The sequence below is a fragment of the Simochromis diagramma genome, unplaced genomic scaffold (genome assembly GCF_900408965.1).
Source record: "Simochromis diagramma unplaced genomic scaffold, fSimDia1.1 OVJJ01000361.1, whole genome shotgun sequence".
NCBI classification, from domain to species: Eukaryota; Metazoa; Chordata; class Actinopteri; order Cichliformes; family Cichlidae; genus Simochromis; species Simochromis diagramma.
The window spans coordinates 13,956,680-13,977,838 of record NW_024386860.1 but is presented as its reverse complement, the minus strand read 5'-3'; the positions used below and the strand labels follow the sequence as shown (position 1 = coordinate 13,977,838).

At 40.7% G+C, this 21,159-nt stretch overlaps 1 protein-coding gene and 1 long non-coding RNA gene across 4 annotated transcripts in view; one reads left to right on the top strand and one right to left on the bottom strand.

Moving 5' to 3' along the window:
* Positions 1 to 369: 369 nt before the first annotated feature.
* On the top strand, positions 370 to 3,270 carry LOC120733032. Its single transcript, XR_005695730.1, has 2 exons — positions 370 to 1,293; positions 1,497 to 3,270. It is a non-coding gene; the product is annotated as an uncharacterized LOC120733032 (long non-coding RNA).
* A 14,990-nt stretch (positions 3,271 to 18,260) lies between these two features.
* crppa (CDP-L-ribitol pyrophosphorylase A) overlaps positions 18,261 to 21,159 on the bottom strand; it is a 49,522-nt gene continuing 46,623 nt past the window's right edge. For 2 of the 3 annotated variants that reach the window (XR_005695686.1, XR_005695687.1), the window contains exon 11: positions 19,823 to 20,894. Coding sequence is in view for 1 of the 3 variants with exons in the window: in XM_040030684.1 (XP_039886618.1) it covers positions 18,881 to 18,976 (96 nt within the window). In the remaining 2 variants the exon portion in view is untranslated. Of the gene's footprint in view, positions 18,977 to 19,822; positions 20,895 to 21,159 lie in introns of those variants that run through there. The other variant, XM_040030684.1, reaches the window with a different exon arrangement.

Here is a 21,159-nt window from a genome sequence, read left to right as displayed (position 1 = left end):
TTTGCCTCTGTGCTGTAGACAGATTCAAGGGGTCACATATAAGCATAGCGATCATTTTACTGGTCAACATCAGTTCCATTTAATAGAGATGGAAAGAAGCTGGGATTTCTGGGGGAGTTGAAAACTGATCCCTCTCCCACTTGTAAAAGTTGCACACTTAACTGGACGCATGCAAGGAGGTGAAATTGATCGTAGAAGAGTGGGTGTGAAATATATGCGCAGCGCTCAGCCACCTGGAGGTGCACGCACATGTGAGTGTGTGCGTGCGCATGCATAAAAACGTGAGTGACATCTAAGACACCTTGCAGGCTACACACACACACCGCTGAGAGCTGGAGGTGAAGCGAGGAGCAATAACCCCAATAACTTCTACGGCTCAAATTAGAGGTGCACTTTTAAAGGGGCCTCCCACGCAGCTATCACCACGTTCACCACTGAAGACCCTAATTATCAGCTTCGTGAGCCCTGAGTTCACTCCAGATACTGAACCTCATATGTCAACAGACAGGCGACCACGCCCCCACCCTTAAGAATGGGAACACTATCATAAAAGGCCTTGATGACATAAAACAAAGCGATTGACTTTGACGTGGGAGGAGATTTTAGCTCATTTGGGGTTTTTCAGAAAAGGGAACCAGCTCTGAATTGATCTCGTGCTTTACGGCCTGCCCCCCCCCCCCCCCACTAGGTTCCCTGGATTTATTTCTGCGTCTGTAGAGAAGGACATAAATCATCCTCGGACTCTCTTTCTTCTGCTCCCTCTTTCTTTTTTGCCCCCCTTCTTTCTCTCTGAAGCGAGGGATGTGGCTGTCTGCAGCACAGAGTCCAGCTCTCTCCCCTCCGGAAGAATTAGGCCCGCAGACATTACCACATTGTATTTTGCAGTGCATAGTTTTTCAAAAGGGGGAACCAGTCTTGGCTCCACCACAGTCCCAGTCCTGCGGGCCCCATGGGCCTCTTTCCCTCACTCTCTAATTAGATTAGCCGGGTCCCCAATCTGGCAACCCAGGGCTCCAATCTGGCAATCCGGCTACCTTTGCGGCGGAGCAATATCTGCTCTTAAGAGGAGGAAATGACCTAAATGTTGGTCAGTATGGTATTCTGTTACACCCAATGGTGTGCTGACAAAACAACTTGGGTAATGAAGACGTTAGAGGGCAAGGGAGAGAGAAGGGAAAAGAAAAAGGATTTACAGCCGAGCTCTATGAAAAGTGCTGGGCCAACCGAAGGCTTGTGGTTGGGACAGCCATTTTGGGAGGAGAGCTGGCAGCTGAGGGAGCCATCACAGGTCGGGTGAGTTCCAAAATAGCCAATTAGGTGCTTAGAAGCTGTTGCATATCAATAAATACCACCAGAGCATGTCGCTACTTGGAGGTGAACAGTCAATTCGCATGTGAAAAGCAAAAGTGGATCTTTTAGACAGGACGAATACTGAAGTCACTGAAATATTACCTTTCTGTCTGTCTTTTCTGTCTGCTCTTGCGCAAGTGCTTCAGCATCTTCAAGTGCCTGACCAGAAGGCCATAAAATATCACAGCAGCATCGGAAAGGAAGTCGTCAAGCCAACTGATGAAGCCAAAGTTAAAGCCAAGGGTATGAACAATTTAGGAGCCTGAAAGTCTTACAGAACACTGTATTTCTGTCAGTACGAATGCTTAACTCACTGCCAAAGGAGATGATTAAGAAATGTAAAGAAAACACGAAGTGAGTCTGTGCATAAAAAGAGGGGGGAAAAACTGTTGAAAGCGAACGAGGACAGTCAAACAGCACAGAGCTTCCCGCAGCGAAACACATGTGCGGACAAGACTAATCCAGCAGTGCACTAAATTCCACAGGCAGCCATCTAGATGGGACGTGACAGTATAAAACAGAAGAGAACGTCTGGAGATTTCACTGACAGGAAGTGAGTGCTGTGAATGATTTGGCCTCATAAATCATTTTTTGGGGAGAGATGCAGGGAGCTTCCAAAACCGGGAGTCTTTTTCATGCACAACTGATTAGTTGATCCCTCAAAAGGTGCTGCGCAGAACGCTGTTGTGTGTGCATGTTGCAGCTCCCACGCTATAACACAAATCAAGATGTTATGGCAGGTCGCGATGACTAACTTGCTGTTGTTGTGTTTGAGGTTTTCGTTGTGGAGAAAATAGTTAGAGTCATTCACCGTGGCCCGGAGGGAGCCGAGGGAGTCCTGAGTCGGAGAGACATGTTCATGGGAAAGATCAAGGGGGAATTTGTCTCTACGGTGTACTTAGTCTGTGAATGCATGTGTGTGTGTATGTGTGTGGGAGTGCAGCTGAGTTTGAAATTATGGCCGCAGTAATTCAGATAAATTTGAAAACAAATCATTTGTTCTTTGTTTGGGACAGCCATTCACAACAAGCTTCTGTTTTAGCTTCTTTTTAAAAAATTCTCTCTCTATAAAAGTTTCATATTGTGGTGGGTTTTGTTTTGTTTTAAGCGCAGGAAAAAAACCATATTTAGACACAAATGAACAACCCTGAGACGGACGGGTAAAAGCTTGTCGTTTGCCAGGTAGCACAGATTACAAGGAAAAGAAAGAGCCGGTTTTACAGGCAAATGTTAATCAGGTCAATTCAAAAAGAGATTGCCGTACAGCTCAGAGTAGATAGGATGCATCCAGATAGGATGATGAATGGAAATATACTGCTCTTTATGGTGGATGACATTGTGAACACTGGAAAGGCAGAAGTCTGAATGCTTTTAGTGTGAAGTTACCAAAACGACACTGCACCTTTACCAATCTAATTTCATTTGGATAGGTTTTGAAGAAAAAGAAATCAGTATATGTGTCTTTACGTCTTTTATTGGGGTTACAAAAAATAAGCACCTGATGGTCTGAAAGAGAAAAATAAAACCTATCTCCTCCTTTCATGGAGTTTTTAACACTATGACTATGTCACATTATGTCATCTGACTTCCTTTTCTTCCAGATGTTATTACTGCAGCCACTGCTTTCATTCAGGCTTTCCTGTAAGACCAAATCTTGAAAGCTGCTATTTTGGGGCAATTTAAATTGGAAGGCCTTACAAAAATTAGCAGTTCTTGTCAAAAGTAGGAAAACTCTTTATTCCTAGTAGAGTAAGGCTTAGGGATAGCGGGTGTCTGCTTCATCCGGTCTGGGTGAGGGGAGAATGGAGAGAGAAGCACTGAGGCACAATAAACAAACACTGGGCACACTGATTGGGCCAACCACAGATCAGAAACATGCCGTTTCTGACGTGGAGAGCTACGGAAAGCAAGAACCAAGAAGAAAAAAAACACAAACAGCAGAACAGAGAGAAGACACAAAGTTAATGATACGGTAGTGTGCATCATTGGAGGTCCCCTGGAAACTGAGGTTAGGAAAGAAAGATTTACTCCTAGTCTTAAAAGTAAACACATCAAAAGAGCTGATTCAACAGGAAACAAGCAGGCCTGCAATCTCATGGTTTGTTTCAGATCAAACATGAAGTGAAGTTTTCCTTTGGTACAAATTCCACGCAAAGGCGCAGTGATGACACAAATATGGCTGTATTTTTGTTGCTCTGGGTGACAACGGCAGAAGTGAATAGAGATCTTGAGTTCCCTCAGACCTCCCTCTCTCTTGCCACGTCCTTCAGCTCTCTTGGTGGAGACCACGGGTTTCCCAAGACAGCCGATAGGTGTAACCTCACCAGCGTGTCCTGAGCCAAACATGGGGCCTCATCTCGCTAAGATATCCCTGAAACACCTGACCTAGGAGGCGCACAAGAGGCAGCCAAATCAGATACGCGAACCACCTCAAGTAGCTTCTTTTGACATGGAGGAGTAGCAGGTTCCACTCTGAATCCTTCCCAAATGACTGAGCGCCTCACACCCTATGAAGAAATCTAATTTAGCCTGCTTGTATCAGCAATTTCATTCTTTCCATCACTCCCAGAGTGCCAAAGGTGAAAGTTGGAATGTAGATCAACCAGTAAATCAGCAGCTTCGCTTTCATGCTCAGCTCTCTGTTCACCACAACAGACCGGTACGCCATCTGTATCACTGCTGACTCTACATCAATCCATGTGTTAGTCTCGTGCTCCACTCTCCACTCACTCATGAAGAAAACTCCAAGATAACAAACTCGTCCACCAGGTGGGCACTCTGGCCTTATCCAAGTGAAAACTGTGACCTCGGACTCAGAGGTGGTTTTGCTCCCATCTGTTTCACACTCCGCTGAAAACCACTCCGGGACAGGCTGGAGGTCATGGCTCAATAAAGTTAACAGAACCATATTCATCTGCAAAAAAGGAGAAATGATCTCTCAAACCCACCAAACCTAATACCCTCCACCCACAGGCTACACCTAGAAGTTATGCCCAAGGTCATAAATAAAATGCAATCTAATTTATTTCAAAAAACTATTGTGAAACAATAGCTTGATGCTATGAGATTTTCTCATAGACTATGGGGTTTTTATGATGCTACTGATAATAAGAAATTGAGGACTATATAACTGCTGCCAGTTGCCGGCAGCTGGATCTGTTGGATTCAGTTTTGCTTTGTTATAAGAGAAAAAAGGGAGAATTTGAATAAAAGAGAGCAAAATTGTAGGACACTCTGAAAGTTTGCTATTGTTACTTAATTCCAGTTACTTAATTCTTTCCATCACTGGACTTTGGAAAGAAGTAGGTCACCTTTAGCTGTTAGGGCTGAACATTTGGTTCCAAAATGGTACAAAAAAAATTCAGTGACTCTGTTTGCATGAATAACACAAAAAAGCAAACACTATGCCCTCTGTCGCCAATCAGAACATAGTTCTGCTGGAGGTTTCTTCCTCTTAATAGGAAGTTTTATCTTCTCACGCTCACCTAGAGCTTGCTCTCAGGAGGTTGTGTGATTGTTATTGTTGTGTCTTTACAAAGCCCCCCGAGGCAACTATTGTAATAAACGACACTGAATTGGATTGAATTGTGTCCGGTCTGAACACACTGTAAGAACAAAGTGCTCTTTTTGGAATAACATGGTACTTTGAGCTATTTACAAATTCAACGGGGGCCTCTCAATTTAGCAGTTGAGTGATTGTGAGGATTCTAAAACCAACAAAGTGAAGCTAATATGGTTTCTTTTTCTAGTTCCTGTTAGTTTTCTTACTACAGCATTTTCACCAAGTTGAGCTGTTTCAGAGACATTAGGATATGTTGATTTAAAAATAATTATTGTTATATAACCACATGGATTAGTTAATCAACATAACTCTGCTCCAGGATGTTCCTAATTAGAAAAATATTGTGACGGTAAAAGATTTTTGCACATTTGCTGCCTGTCATAATTAGTTACTTGCTAAAAGACGAATGGGTTCACCTTTTTTAGTCCCTCTTAAGGCTGAATTGTTAAAAGGTTAATAGTTGTGCTTGTTGGATTCAAATTACCCACTGCTAATTAAACAGGCAATCCAACATTTATTAATATGGCCATGTGGATTATTACAGTGTGTGTTCACATGTGTGTGTGTGAGAGACTGTAATGGATGGACGTCCTGTCTCGCCCACTGAAGGTGGGCTTGATTGAACGCCGTCGGAGGAGTTGAGGAGCAAAGAAAACAACCCAGGAGATGAATGCAGAAAGGAGCCACCGAGCCCTGCTGATATTTCATCATTTGAATCATGAACAGAGCTGCAACATGGCTGTCAGCATGATGGAGATCCTATCGAAGGGTGGGGGGGGGGGGGGCTGAGCTCGCATCACAAAAGCCAAATCCACAGCTGCTTCCAACTAGCTCGGCTCTGCTTCAGCTTCAGATCCATTCACTGAACTTTACTGGCATCGAAAGCAACAAGAAATCACGTAACTCCAGATAATGCATCTTTTTGTGCTAACTCTAATTCTGCTCTAATATGAGCTTGTATCAGCAAGTGTTTCAGTAGCTGAACAATAAACGATCAGTTTCTTCCTTCATTCTTTCTTTCTGTCCTCACTGTCTTTCCCCCCTTATTCCTTGTTTCCTCTTCTTTCTTCCCATCATTTCCTTCCCTTTATTCTTTTGTTCTTTCTTTGTCTTTTCTTCTTTCCTTCATTGCTTTTATCTGTCCCTTCTTCCCAGTTACTTTTTTCATTCTTCTTTCTTTCTTCCCCTCTTTCCTTCATTCTTTCCTATCATCATACTTTGTTACTTTCCTTTGTTGTTTTTTTCACTGTTGCTCTTAGCGGCCACCCTCATATGTTTTTTTCCTTCATTTTTTTAAATTTTGTCTTCACTTCCAAATGTTATTGCTTTTCTTTCTTGCCTGCTCCACCAAACTATTAGTATTTCGTGTTTTTTCTTTCTTTCTCTGTTCCCACTTTCCTCGCATTTTTCAATCATCTTTCTTTTGTTTCTCTCTTTTGTGTCTCTTTTTCTTCCCGTCAAGCGTTTTTTTGTTCAATAAATGTTTAGGCTTTATTGTTCTGCCCTGGCTTGTTTCTTTAGATCATTGCTTCCTTTCCTTTGTTCTTTGTTTTACATTTATTTCCTTCTTTTTAGTTTTTTCAGAAATCTCTTTATTCATTTTTCTTTTATTTATTTTTTGCTCCTTGGATTTGACGCCACACCCCTGCTTTCTTTTCTGCCAAAATCTTGTTTTTGATTCATTTCCTTCCATCCTTTCCTTGTTATTTCTTCCTTCTTTCTGTCTTTTTATGGTTCATTAAACCTTTCTTCCTCTGCCTATAGTTTCTTTCTGTTTACTCTGCTTGCTTATTATTATTTTCACTACCCAAGCCTTTGCTGTCCGATCACTATTTCCTTTTCCACCCTTCAATTGCTCACTTCACTCATTTTAATCCCTAATCCTCCCATCTCTCTTCTAAATAAATAGTTTTCACATTCTTTCATCTGTCACATTTCACCTGCTCACCATTCTGGACATCCTTGTTTATAACATCAGACCCAGAAGAAACCCTACAGAGATGTACACAGAAGATGAGTCATTCCCTCCTCTGATGGAGCACCCATTAACCCACAGCACCCTCCGCCTCCAAACACAAATAATCAGTGCTGATGTGCGATTGCGTCCTCCCACTGCCATAATTGAAGATAATTGTTGGACCTAATTTGGACCAATTCTCCCTATTGCTAAACTCTTTCTTACATCTAATCCCTCTTTCTGGCACTCGTAATATACACAATGTTTGGATGTCAGACCTGCTGACTGATAGAGTCTGCAAAGAGCACAAGTAAACACTGGATAATGCCAGTTTTTTTTCTTAGTTTAGTTAGAAATGACAGGATCTAAAGATTGAGAAGATTAATATAATCTATTCACGAGTATATGCAAATATAAAATGGAGAAATGGCATCCTAAGAAGCAAATGAAGTTGCACTCCCTTTGTTTGTGCCGTAATCTGAGCCTCTCTATGTTTTGGTAGCTGGTCTGGCTGCCCATGCATGCAAATAACCTTCGCCATGTTTATTAAGAGACTGAAGAGCAACTTTCTACTGGGTCAAATAAATAAATCAGTCAATGCATGTGCACCATTTCTCTTTCTGAGTGTCTGCTGCTTTGTTTTTGTATGGCCGTGGTATGTGATGAGCAGAGGAGATTCAGATAACGTGAAGATGATGGGATTACATTACTATACATGAAATATAAGCTTCACAACAAATATTATTTGGTCTGTCAGCCAGGCGGACACCGAAGGTTTGTGATTTGTAACAAATCACAGCCTTTGAAGGTACTGATCTGTAGTGAAGGTACTGATCTGTGGACTAATGGTTGGGGATGGATTTTAAGCATACTGGCACAGGTCTACACACACTTTCTGGCTGTAAATGAAATGGAAAACAAAGTGTGGTTGATATGGATGTTTCTTTTGCTCTGATGTGCTAGTGCACTTATGTCAGAATGTTGCACAAAAGCAAAAGGCACTCGTCTTTGCCCTTGATGTTTGAACCAATACCAGTATCGGGTCATGGAATTTAGTATTTGTTCTTTTTTTTCAAATAAAAACCTGTAATTTTTCTCTCACATCTGTGAGGTCACTGTCACTGTGTTTCAATATACACAATATAAAATAGGAATGTTAAATGATTAATTTTTATGGTTATTTACTAAGGTTTTGGATAGAAAATGTTTGTTTGCTGAAGTGGCGTGCTGACTAGAAATGTCAGTGCAGTCAGCTAAAAATGTTACGTTAAAATGTCAAACAACACAGTGAAAAAGCCTAATTTCTCTGACAAGCTCTCCAACTACCTAATTAATGATCAAAAGAACATATCAATGAAGCTGTTGATGTCTCATTAAAAGTTTCATCATCATCCTTGGGTTCAATTTCTTATATGTTGGTGATATGCTAAAGTTAGCTGCAGGTCCTTCTGTAAATTTGGCTTCCAGGTCATCAAATACGGCAGATTCTCAGCTTGTAGATACACGTGTGTTTGACAACAGCTTCGAGCTAAATAGCCAGATATTCCCTCCAGGAGTTGGTTGAGGCCAAAACTGAAGCCAAAAAGAAAGTAAATACTGAATTTCATCCACTGGACATAAAAAAAACCCCACACAAACAAGTGAACCAGGTGAATTTTGTTTATAGTTGTGGTTGGTTTTATGGGTGCTCTACAAACGTTGTGCTGCTTTAGAAACACAGGTGGAGTCAGTTCATCTCAATGTCAAGCGCAAAACATAAGATATGCTTTTTTTCAGCTTCAAATAGTTGACATTAGTGGTACATGATGTGTCGCAAACATTAGCAAATCAGTTTGTGCGCTTGATTTAAATATTCTCCTCCCCATCTGAGCCTTGAGAAGGAACTCCTATAAAATACATATGCAACAGGGTCAGTTACAAAAGTTTCAGAGCTGCTACCTCTCACACACAATCTTGGCCTTGTGCTTTTTTTGTTAAAACAGATAAGACTTCTTTTTTTCTTTTTTTTTACACCAACGCCTAGTTTATGCTTGTAAATACGGTTTTGTGACTAAGACATATTTCTGCCCTCTAGTAGTCAAAAATCCCTTTAAAACAGCTTTAAGTACAGACTGGAAATAAAGTTTAGTATTACCTTTTTGAAAGACTTTTCCTGTAAAACATGGTTCAAAAAATTGTTTTTAATTTAGCACAAAACAATCACAGTCAAGTTGCTTATGTTGGAGTTCAGGATTTCACATTCAAAACACACCAAAAAAGGCTAATATCATCTCTCTTTCCATTCTTCACCTAATGTCAAAGAAACAATACCAAATAGAAAAAACATCAATTTACAAAGAACATTCAAGTACATTTTATTCCTAGCATTTTACAAGAAGTGTTTTTCCACTCTGCCATCACACACATTAAACTGCAGGCTTTGAGTGAATGCTCCAGTAATAATACTGTAGGACATGACTCAGAACTACTTGTGAATCCAATTTTGACTTTGGCTCTTTCTTTCTTTCTCAGCATTGGATTCTGCTGCATTACCTCTGTGGCTAAGAAAAAAACCTTAATTTGAGCATACTAAGTAAAACGCTCCCTTCATCTGCAGCGAGCTGTGGCAGATCTTCACAATATTGCCACTCAGCACCAGGTGCAGTGGTTCACCACAGCACCGCCATGCACCCCCAGACCTGTCCACATTCGTGCACCCTGGGTAGCTACTCGAGGCTGCATCGAGCAGAGCATCAGATGAAGCCTCACAGTGACTGACTGAATCTCCATTTCCACCAGGTTGTTTCAGACGTAGCTGTCAGCGAGATCCCACGTCCTGCTGAGTCTCATTTTTAAGGCGAGCCTCAGCTGTGTGCGGAGCAGTGACAGCTCGGAGGGGGAGAAATGTGGAATTCATCTAGCCCTCAGGAACAGTCATCTTGGAGGGATGGAGAAAATATGTAGGAGTGGGTACGGGGGCTGGAGAAGACAGCACAATAAAAGAAATACAATAGAGCGAAACCTGCCAAATTCTACTGTACGGTAACTAAAGACGCAAGCCTGAGTGGAAGTTATTCCCCCGCAGTGCTGATCGCTGTCACCACTTTTTAATGCTGCAGCATTTGCTTGTTTGCTTTCCAGGACAAAGAGGATTAAGATACAGATAATAAATTTCCTGTGAAAGTGCTGAAGAAGATTAGAAAACATTAAAGGATTTAACTCGATTTTTTATAGTGACCAACAGATCCAAAGATTTCCCTCTGTTCTACTTACTGAAGTCTTTAAACTAAATTACCAAAAAAAAAATAACTTAGACTAAACTCAGACTAAATAAATTAGTATTATCTTTTCTGTTAAAGGTTTTGATGATCCTGTAAACGTCTACTCTTCACTCATATTTAAGTTTTTTTTTTTTTTTATTGCTACATCCATGTTTTTAAAAGGATTTCTTGGCCTCAAGAAAACAATGTATGTGCAATTTTTACAATTAGGGACTCAACAGAGATCAAAATATGTCTTGAAGTGAAACTGTGGCACTGAACAAAAGCAAAAATAAACTCAGAAAGGTGATTTTATCATACACAGGAGAAAAATACAATGAAACAAAATTGCCTAACCAACATTTTTTTTAACAGTAATATGCTTTATTATGATATCAGCTGAATCACAGGTATGTTAAACACAAGACAGCATTCATTAAACATTTTCAGAGTGAATTTTAACAAATGAAATACAGATTTTTCTGTTATATGAGACATTGGGTGCACAGATATAGGCAATTTGCACAACACCCTAACTGAAAGCTGAATTTGCATCTTGTGCTTTAAAAAATGGGAAAAACTTAAACCAGGATGTCCAAAAGACTTGAAAACAGCTTTGAAAGTGCAACATAAATGCACAGCAATAGTGTCACTGAATTCCCCCGTTCTGGAATTCCCCAAGATGACTCTTTGATGTCTGTAAGCTTCCCCTCAGAGCACCAAAATCACAGCTTAGCTTCCCGGTTTCTTTATAAACTCTCTCCATGATGTTTACGCTGCAGTGTCTCAGGGGTGGATTGTTTCAACATCCGTCTGTTACCGTAGTCTGATGACTCTTTAAGGGAAGCATAATCTGAGTATTATAGCACCTTTTATTGCAGCTTGAATGTGATACAACAAACTTGCATGCAGTTGTTTGCATTTGGCGGTTTGAGCAGGGAGCATTTGTTTTAAATCCACCATGAAATTGAAATGTAATCTCCAGCAGATGGCACTATTGTCCACAGATGTTCCTCTTAGGGTTCAGGTGCTCTAATGCGAAGTGACTTCATGTGCCTCTAATGTTAGTGTTGCATGAACTAATGGGAAGAAATCAAAGTGCTGCAGCTGCTGCTTTAGGGTTTTTACTACAGCAAAAACAAACACATGTTGAATCCAACAAATCAGAGTTTGCTTTACAGTCCAGGATGCCAGACATTGTGGGTTTGCAGTGACTTAACAAGGTCCAGTTCTTGAACACATTCATGCCTGCATTATTTTACTTGGCATCTCATCTCACGGAGCTTCCTGACCTGTCCAAACCCCTCATATTCTCGGTCTGCTCTTTTGACCTCCTCGCTCTGTTTGTTTTCGAGTATCCAGGAAGGAGAGCTTTTTTTGTACTTTTTCTCTCTGTCTCCATGGCCTGTGCTTGGATTTGCAGAAATACAATTGTCACTTTTACTCTGATCCAGATTTGGGAATCCTTTGACTGGGATGAACTGAGACACCTGGAACCTAAATTTACAGACGTCCTATTTGCTGTCACACACTGTACAGGCGTTAAGGGAAAGAAAATCTGGTTGTTCAGACGGGTACAAGGCAATAATCATTGCTGTGGTTGGCTCTGTGGAATCTGGATTTGGTCTTCCTCTCTGCAGCACCAGCAGTGGCGCTATCTAAACAGCTCCAGCCAAGGTTTGTGTCTCTGGTTAGCATTAAGTTAACTGGACGCAGACAGAGCACATTACAGCAGCTAAAACAACCAGAACTCATTCAGTCTGGCAGCACCTACAACCGTAACACTGTAGGTTAGTCACAGGCTGAAGAAATTAAAGAACTGGATATGTTTTCTTCTCATTTTAAAAAATAAGATGCGAAGGAAATGCTAAATGGATCAAACTATTACAATCTCGATTCAAAGAAGTGTTTTTAGCCTTTCAGTAAAGATTTGAAAGTAGAGAGGGGAGAGCTAATGAGGATAGCTTTTCTATCCACTTAGTAAAACATCTTTATAAGTTTCAGTTCAAATATCAGCATTAAAATATTGAATATAAACCAGTCAGAGAGACTTAACACAACTGGGACTTAGGTCATATACTAAATGCTAAATTACTGCTGCTGTTGTTCACTTGTTCTGTTTTTCTGTCTGCATCTTGTTTTGATAGTAGTAATTCATCTTTATGTAATTGTGTTTGACTGTAGTGAAACATATCTTTCATTGGCCTGTTCTTCTTCTTCTTTGCAGAGTTATTTAATGGGCCGTTATGTTTTATATAGTCCATTTAATTAAAAGGGACAGTGGTCATCAAATAACACCCTGAATTAGCCTGCAGGGTTTTTAACTACTATTGTAAAAAGATACACTTAAAGGGCATTTATTCAAGTATTTACACAGGACAGATTCACCAAGTAAACGGTGTAAAAGAATATGCAACAGCTCTCCAACACCATAATAGATTTTATCTGATAAATGACCAAAGTACAGTAGAGAAATGCCACAAAAATGTGCAGTTGCAAGTTTAAATAACTAGAAAATCCTCTTTCACTATCACAAAAGTACAGGTTTGTAACAAGCCTGACCAAAAAATCCAGCATTTCTCAGTGAAGGAGGTACAATCTGCCTTTCTGCAGACAGAAAAGTAAATCCAATGTCTCCCTCTAGTGATGGAAGTATGTCTAAACACCCAGACTGAACTGGTCTTCAAGTTTAATCGCTCTGTCCACCAGGTGTCAGCATACTCAAACAAATTCAGTATTTACACATTAGTTATTCTGTCATCCCATCCAGCTTGACCTTCTCTCTCCTGCAGTTTCAGTCATTCAGACTGACTTTTCACACTCGGCCTCACCCACCTTCCTCCCACTGTAAGATCAGACCCCCCTTTTTTTCCACATGTTTCACCGCAGCTGAATCATTTGGCCTTTCTCAATAGTTTCATCCTATTGTGTGTCTCTGTTTCAAAAGAACAAAGAAAGTATTCTTTTTGTTTAGGGACTGAACTGAAATTAGGACAACATGTCTCCTGTGAAGGTGGGAAGTGGTGGCTGTATTAGGAGGAGCCAGAGCTGTCAGTTGTTGAAGTTGATGTAAATGTTTCACCAGCTTCACATCAAAGCATCATTACAGAAAATGCATGTTTTACATTTTCTGTAACAAAAACTGAAAAACTTGATCAAAGGTAACTGATTTTTACAACTAGGGAGAGACTAACATGGTAATAATCATGTAATAAAGTATTTAAAAAACTATAAATAAAATACTATTTATAGTATGCACAGCCCTTTATGAGGAAGTGTAGCCCAGGTTATTTGTTACAACTGCAATATACGTTCCCATGAACACATCACATGCAAGCAATTAAAAAACGACAGTTTTGAAAACAAGACAGCTTTTAAAAAAAAAACACACTTGCACAGTGTGTGTGTGTGTGTGGTTATGTCTGTTAAAAACATGAAGATTGTGGGCTGCAGATTTCACCAACAAACAAGACAACAACAAAAAATACTCACCCAAACAACACAAGTGAAACAGGAAACCATATGTTCTAACCACGTTTTTTAAATTAGTTTAAATTAGAACTAGGTTCAGATTATTGTAAGAAAGTGGCATTTGGCTGTGATGGTAAACTTTGGGGTAAAAAGCCTGGCAATACTTTTTGCTTGTCTGGCACACAGCAGCAAGGCATGGGTGAAGAACCTTTAGTCAACATTTGAAAACTGCTCATTCAAAATGACAACAAAGTCAAAGCTGCACCTATCCAGGCCCCCGGCAGATAACCTGCCAGGTCTGAAACGCTGAGATAAGTGAAGATAGAGAGTTCTTGAATGCTCAGGAGTGCACCATTACTCTACTCACTCAGCACTTAGAGGGATTTCAATTCTACTTCTGCCGCTTCTCTGGATGCAGATTTTGTCTTCATGGAGTTTGATGGTTTCAGCTTTTCAGTGAAAAAGGCTGCCTTCTCCTGCTGGTGGATATTAAGTTGATTGATGAGTGGAAGCTGGAGTGAACCAACAGAATAGAGTTAAGAGATTTAAAACTAGAACAATGAGCCATTAAAAAAGTAAAAAAAAATCTCCAAGAGGCTCAACGGTCCAAAAGAAAAAAAAAGAAAAAAGGTAAAAATTCTTTGAGGATTAACATTTAAGAAAAAAGAGAGGTTGGTACCTCAGTTTACATGTATTATACATCTTTAGACAAAGGTTTAAACAAGTTAGTGCAGCCATGCAACACTTTAACAATCTTTAATTGGCATAAGGAGAGAAACTCTGTGAACGGGTTCTTTCTGTTCATACATAAAATAATGCTAATCAGGCCCAGATCTCAACACATTAATAATGCATGATCTCTCTGTATCTTTAAAAACATTCTCCTCCACCAAAACACCAAAAAGTGAGTATCTGCCAGAAGATTTGTGTTCATCCCATAATATGAGCTCCAGAGACAAGTCTGGGTTTTCGTACTTTTTGCACTTTACATATTGTAGCTTGCAGCTCTCATCACATGTCACTGCGGGTTACGGTTGCCACTGAACTGAAATATAAGTATATGTTTTGAGGAGTTCATTACAGGGATCTGAACGCAAAGACGGGGCTTCTCTCGCCTCAGGCGACTCTCTATCAACAGCTGGAATTCCAGCGAGCTGTAGAGGAAGGAGAAGTGCAGGAAACTGGAGATGCCCTGGAAGTGTGAGAAGTGTATGCAAAACGGCCAGGTCTTTGTGACGACCTTAGGAATGTTCCGGCTTCGACAGTCTTTAAAGGCTCTTTGATGTCCAAGGTTGTTTTTCCTTCTCGCCACTCTGGTGACAGAGAATGAGCCTGAGAATGACTCACATTTTATATATACACGAACATCCTCTGTGCTTTAGCACATGCACATGAAAACTTTAATGACTCATTTGTTAAATCTATTAAATAATATAAACTGTGGTTACTGTGTTTAATATTTTCCATTTAACATTCATTAGTAATGTTGTTGTGCTGTTGCTTGGGGTCCACCGCATTAGGTGCCCTTCCAAACCAACTAGTCTTAAGTGGAGGTGGGTTTAAAGTCCAATAAGGAGTATGCACTAATAACCACGATCCGAGAAGATGCAGCACCTGTTTTGTGTCTGGTTTAGAGAAAAGTCCATGCACGTGGAAAAATTAATTAATTCAGGATGGTTAAACTAAATGCAGATATTAAAGAAGCACAAGATCAGATTTTGCATGGTTGGATCTTAACACGGTTCCAAGTAGACCTTCAACATGCAACAAGAACAAATGGGAGTGAGAAGAACATTTTTTTTGAGCATGCAATTTATTGAAAACAACCCTTAAACTGAAACAGGGTGTTTTACAGCTGTTCAGAAATTTAGGGCCACACCTCCAAAATCCCTCGTAAACCCCCCAAAACAGAAACCAAAGTTCCAAACATCAACTCAGTAACTCCACCATTATTGTTGATCACTTCAAAATTTGCTGCAGCATGCTTGATGCGAGCGTTTCTATGAGGTGGCTGGGAACATTTCTCCAAGTGGTGAAGACGGCCGCACGAAGGGCTTCTACTGTCTGGAGCTGTTGTCCATTTTTCTAAACTTCCCTTGCCATCCATCCCCAAAGGTTCTCAGTTGGATTTAGATCAGGGGAACACGCAGGATGGTCCAAAAGTTTGATGTTATTCTCCTGGAAGAAGTCCCTTGTCCTGCGGGCAGTGTGTACTGTAGCGTTGTCTTGCTGAAAAACGCAGTCATTACCACACAGGTGATGGCCCTCAGTCATGGGGGATGCTCTCTGCAACATCTGGGCATAGCCAGTGGTTGTTTGACACACCTGCTCCATTGTTCCACTGAAAGAAAAAGCACCCCAGACCATCACGGCGCCCCCTCCACTGTGGCACATCTCAGGTGGGATCTGCTTGTCATGCCAGTAATGGTGGAAAGCATCAGGACCATCAAGGTTAATTTTTTTCTCATCAGAGAATAAAACTTTTTTCCACCTTTCAATGTCCCATGTTTGCTGCTCTCTTGCAAACTCCAAGCAGTCAGTTCTGTGGCGTTCAAGGAGGCGAGGCCTTTGAAGACATTTTTTGTTTTGAAACCCTTCAGTCTCAGATGTCGTCTGATGGCTATGGGGCTGCAGTCGGCACCAGTAACAGCCTTAATTTGGGTCAAGGATCGTCCAGTGTCTTGACAGACAGCTAATTGGATCCTCCGGCTCACTGCTGGTGAAATTCTTTGGGTCTTCTGCTTGACTTTTTAGTTCCGTAACCCTCAGGATCATTAAAGAAATTCCAAATGACTGTCTTACTGCGTCCCACCTCAGAAGCGATGGTGCGCAGCGATGGTACCCTGCTTATGCAGTTCAACTACCCAACCGTGTTCAAAAAGGGAAAGATTATTTGCCTTTACCATCAGAACGTCATGACAGTGTGACTACCTGGCAGAAAGTGACAATGAATCCACATTTTTGTACAGATTTGGCCTTTTAAAGACATGTGGTCTTAACTTTTGATCAGCTGTAAAACAGCCTGTTTCAGGTTAAGTGTTGTTTTCAATAAATTAAAATTGCATGATCAAAATTTTTCTTTGTCTCATTCCAATTTCTTCGTGTTGCATGTTGAAGCTCTACTTCAAGCCTTTTTAAGATCCAACCATACAAAATATGATTTTTTGCCATTTTTCAAATGGTCTTAAACGTTTGATCGGGACTGTATTATAGACAGTAACTGTATTAGATGTACAAATGTTAAAACTGGACTGTGAAAAGGTGAAGTAAGTAGCCTGGCATTTTTCTTTCTTTCTCTTGTTTATCTGTGGGAAGGAAAGGCAGTAGGATGCACTATAGAAGACATCCTGCTGGGAATTTTTGGGTTCTGGCTTTCATGTGGCTATGACTTTACATACCAACTACCTGAATGTTTTTTTTTGATTGTGCACCATCCTGATGTGAAATTAGCCTCCTTCAGAATACTAACACACTCTGATCCACTATAAATATTGGTCTTTTGAATGGTTTGAGAAACATTACACAAAAAAATGAAGGTGACGACTTAACCTCCAAATTTCCCCCGATATCAATCTGATGAAGCATCTTGGAAAACATGCTGGAAAAACATGTCTGATCCATGGAAGTCATACCTAGCATCTCAGAGGATTTAAAGGATCTGGTGGTTACTTTTTGTTGCTTCATATCAAAAGTCATCTTCTGAGGATTTGGAGTCCATGGCCTAACAAATCTGACCTATTACAAGGGCTGTGAGTTGGGGCCACAGGTGGTTTTAATGCTGAAGCTGTTCACTATAAAGGCCGGTGTTTCTGGTTAATCTTGTTAAGGTATGATTTCAAATGGATTTAAGAACAAAGCAAAGATGGAATGAAAATGGAGCAAAGTCAGGGAACATTTTTATGGTGTTTCAGGACAGAAGCCCAGCATGAACACTGCAGCACAAACAAACCCCCAAGATAGGGATCCCAGTACATCTTAAATGGCTGTAACTCTATTACTGTTCTGTCCTAGAGACAAAATTCAAATTGAATGGCTTTGGAGAGAAGAGGACCTTCACAGATGCACAAAGCAATCTGTCTGAACACAGAAATCAAGACATAAAGAATTTTACCAGCTACAGTATTCACATTACTGTAACTTTTCAACCATTTTGAGCTAAAGAGAAAATCCAAAGGCTCCTGTAAGATCTTTTTTTTTTAATTTTACAGCCAGTAAAACAATACATCCAGGCAGCCTGTATGATACTTAGATGATGAAAGGTTAAATATAAAGAAATACCAATCTGCTGTCATTGATATCTACTCTGTTCTTTATTCCCTGCTGTCAGTTTTCTGTATATATCCATGGAAGAGCAGGGAAGCTCCAGAACAAAGCTGCACTGCATAATAATAACATACTTTTAATGAATGCTAATTATTCCAAAGTCTCTCCAAGAAGAACATGGGATTCCACCAGCTCACCAGAGTTGGCTCACTGAAGGAAACACGAGCTTCTTCTGCACTAAGCGGCTTCACCGGAGGGCGTCACTGATGCATGTGGTCGCAGGCAGACTTCACGGACTTCAATTACCAATCAAGTTTCTCTGAAAACAGTATTAGTAATACCTACTCTCAAATGTTATTTTTTTTCCTGACATCTTTGAATGACTTATGTTCAAGAAAGACTCACAGAACAACACAGATTTGACATATTCATTGTTTTATTCAAGTACAAAAATATTAGCAGCTCCGTGTTCATGTTTCAGTCATAAAAAGCTTCATCCAGTGGTAAAGGCAGCGAATTTGACACCCAGCTTTTTTGGCATACGCGCTGCAGTTCACATTTCCACAGTAATAATTCAAAGCGATGTGGCCTGTTATTGCATATCTGTGACAACCGCAGCAAAATAACTCTTAAAGCGATTAAAAACCAGAACTGAACTGATCCGACAACAAGAATCATCTGCAGCCAAAGCGCCACATATCTTAATCATCAGTGCGACAGAGCGACACTGTTTGTCTGGGGAACACAAACTCTGAAAAATAAAAAATAAGCCAACTGATGACATGGTTCTTTTTTACTATGATGAACCACAATAGTTTTTTTTTTTTTTATATACACATGCACACACGCACACACAGATAAACAGGCCAACAACAGAGAAAAAAGTCTCTTTTTCAGTCTGCTTCTTGATGATCTATACACTTACACATTTAACCTTACAGTAATTGATTCAAGGTTACAAAGAAAAGTCTCAGACGATCTCATCCCAGGAGTGTTCATGAGTCACAGCGTGGGGATTTTCCGGTTGTGCTGATTCCTTCATGCCTGCAGAAGCTGTCCCACCAGGGCAGGGCTCCTCTCCCGAATTAAGGCTGATGCGATCTCGGCGACCCGCGACGCTGACCTCTCCCAGTGCTTGGTGCCAGAGAGACAACAGGAGGAGAAAAACAAAAGACAGTGAGGTCATTTTTTAAAGAACATTCAATTAAAACAAGACAACAACACGCTGCTAGTGTGAATAAAGTCCCAACATAACAGTTCAAATAACCATTTGTTCACTTTTATGTCTCTTCTCAGGAGACATGAGTGTGTTTAAGTCATCACAGGGTTTGTAACCTCAAAACTTCAGCCAGAAGCATCCAGTGAGCATTAGCAGCCAATTCAAAACAGTTGGAAACAATGTTCAAGCACACCCATGTTGTTCCACTTGCAATAATGACAAAAGAAAGAAACAGATCTGTTAGTTGGATTTGTAACATCAATGGCTTGGCTGTGCTCTGCTCTACACAGACACGAGTGACAAATTCGATGTTTAAAATTTACACGCACGCTTTCCACAAGAATTCCCCTAACGAGAGGAAAATCTAAACACGGCATGAAGTGCGTGGTATTCTGAATTCACCACTTTAATTTGATATTAACAATCGCAAATTCTGGTGGTGGATTTTCTCGACTAGCGTGTCAGTTTCACAGCTTGTTCAATCAACAGCCGAAAGCAATTTTCAAAAAAGGGCGAAAAGATCAGAACGGAACAGAAGTAAACCAGTTTCTTTTTTCAGAAATGTGGTTAAAATTCAAGCTCTCTTAAGCTTGTGAACCGATAAGATCTCCTTTGATATTTATGGTGCATGATATTGGACAGATCTGCAGTAAACCACAGGTTCAGACAAAAGGAGACCAGTTTGGCCCTTTAAGGCGGGCTCCACTGTTGTGGTTGTTTTGCTTTCGTGATTCCTCTCGTCTGTATCTGTTTCTTTTTTCTATGCAGACCGCCTGCGCAATGCACTTTAAATGGTTCTCACTCCCCTGACTTCATTCCTTATAGGCTGCATTGACTCCCTACTTTGATTTAGTTTCTTGATGACGTCAGTGAGTGACCTGTTTTCCATTTTTTCAAAGGGAATGGAGTTCAAGGAGCTTCGCTTTTTTAAAACCATGGCTTGTTTCCTTACACAGATTTATGCTTCATGCTCAACCTGCCCTTTTTCATATAGAAACTGTGGACTTCATTATGGCTTTTGATGTAGCTGATGTAGCATTAAGCATTAAAGACAAATGTGCAACAACACGCAGCAAAGAGTATACTCAGAACACAAAACAGCACACAGAGAGAGAAAAAGAAAAGCAAAGGTCTGGAAAAGATTACGTTTTTGGAATGGAGTAAAATGTTTTCTACTCAAACACCAAAAAACATTCATGTTTTTTTGTTTGCTACAGCACCTGCAGCTTATGGCTAAAAACCACCTCCTTCATATTGCGCAGCTCGCCCTCGTGCTGACAAATCAGCACTGAACTGTTGAGGCTGGGGGTGGAGGCACACGTCAAGACCCCAAAGGATCCAGTGTTTCCCAGCAGATAATTAGACTGTAATGAGATCTTTCAGCTCCTCACTTTAGGGACTGCCACTGCCTTAGTTTCACCAACATTATCTCAAGCGTCACCTCCTGTCACACTAATGCTTTGCATTAATCTTCTCTGTTGTCTTCCTCTTTTCTTTGCATGAAGCTTTTTTGAATTTTTTAACTATTGCCACCATCTATAAACCATGCATCATCCTCTACCTTGACTACCTCTTCTTGCATCTTCACCTTTCCAACTGTACTTTGTCTTGCTTCTACTTTTGTTCCTCTTCTCTCCATTGCATACCTTCAACCCCTCCATGTTCTCTTCCACCTGCTCAGATCACAATGTTGTCTATGAACATCATAGTCCACAGAAACTCCTACCTGTCCTCAACTGTTCACCTGTCCATCACCATCGCAAAGGAGCTCAGAGCAGATCCCTGATCGAATCCTACTCCCACTTTAAACCCATCTGTCACTCCTACTGCACACTTCACCACTGTCTTACTGTGACTTCCTTGTGCAGTACCACGGTTCCTCACTTGGCACACTATTATCTGTGCAACTGATTCTGACCATCTCTATACCTCTCAAATACATATCAGATCCATCTATCACTGCTTATATGGGTTTAGGGGCAGCAGTCTAAGCGGAGACATCCAGACCTTCCGCTTTCCGGCCACCTCCTCCAGCCCATTTAGGGGGACACAAAGGCACTTCTGAGCCAGCTGAAAGCATATCCTGGGGATGTCTCAG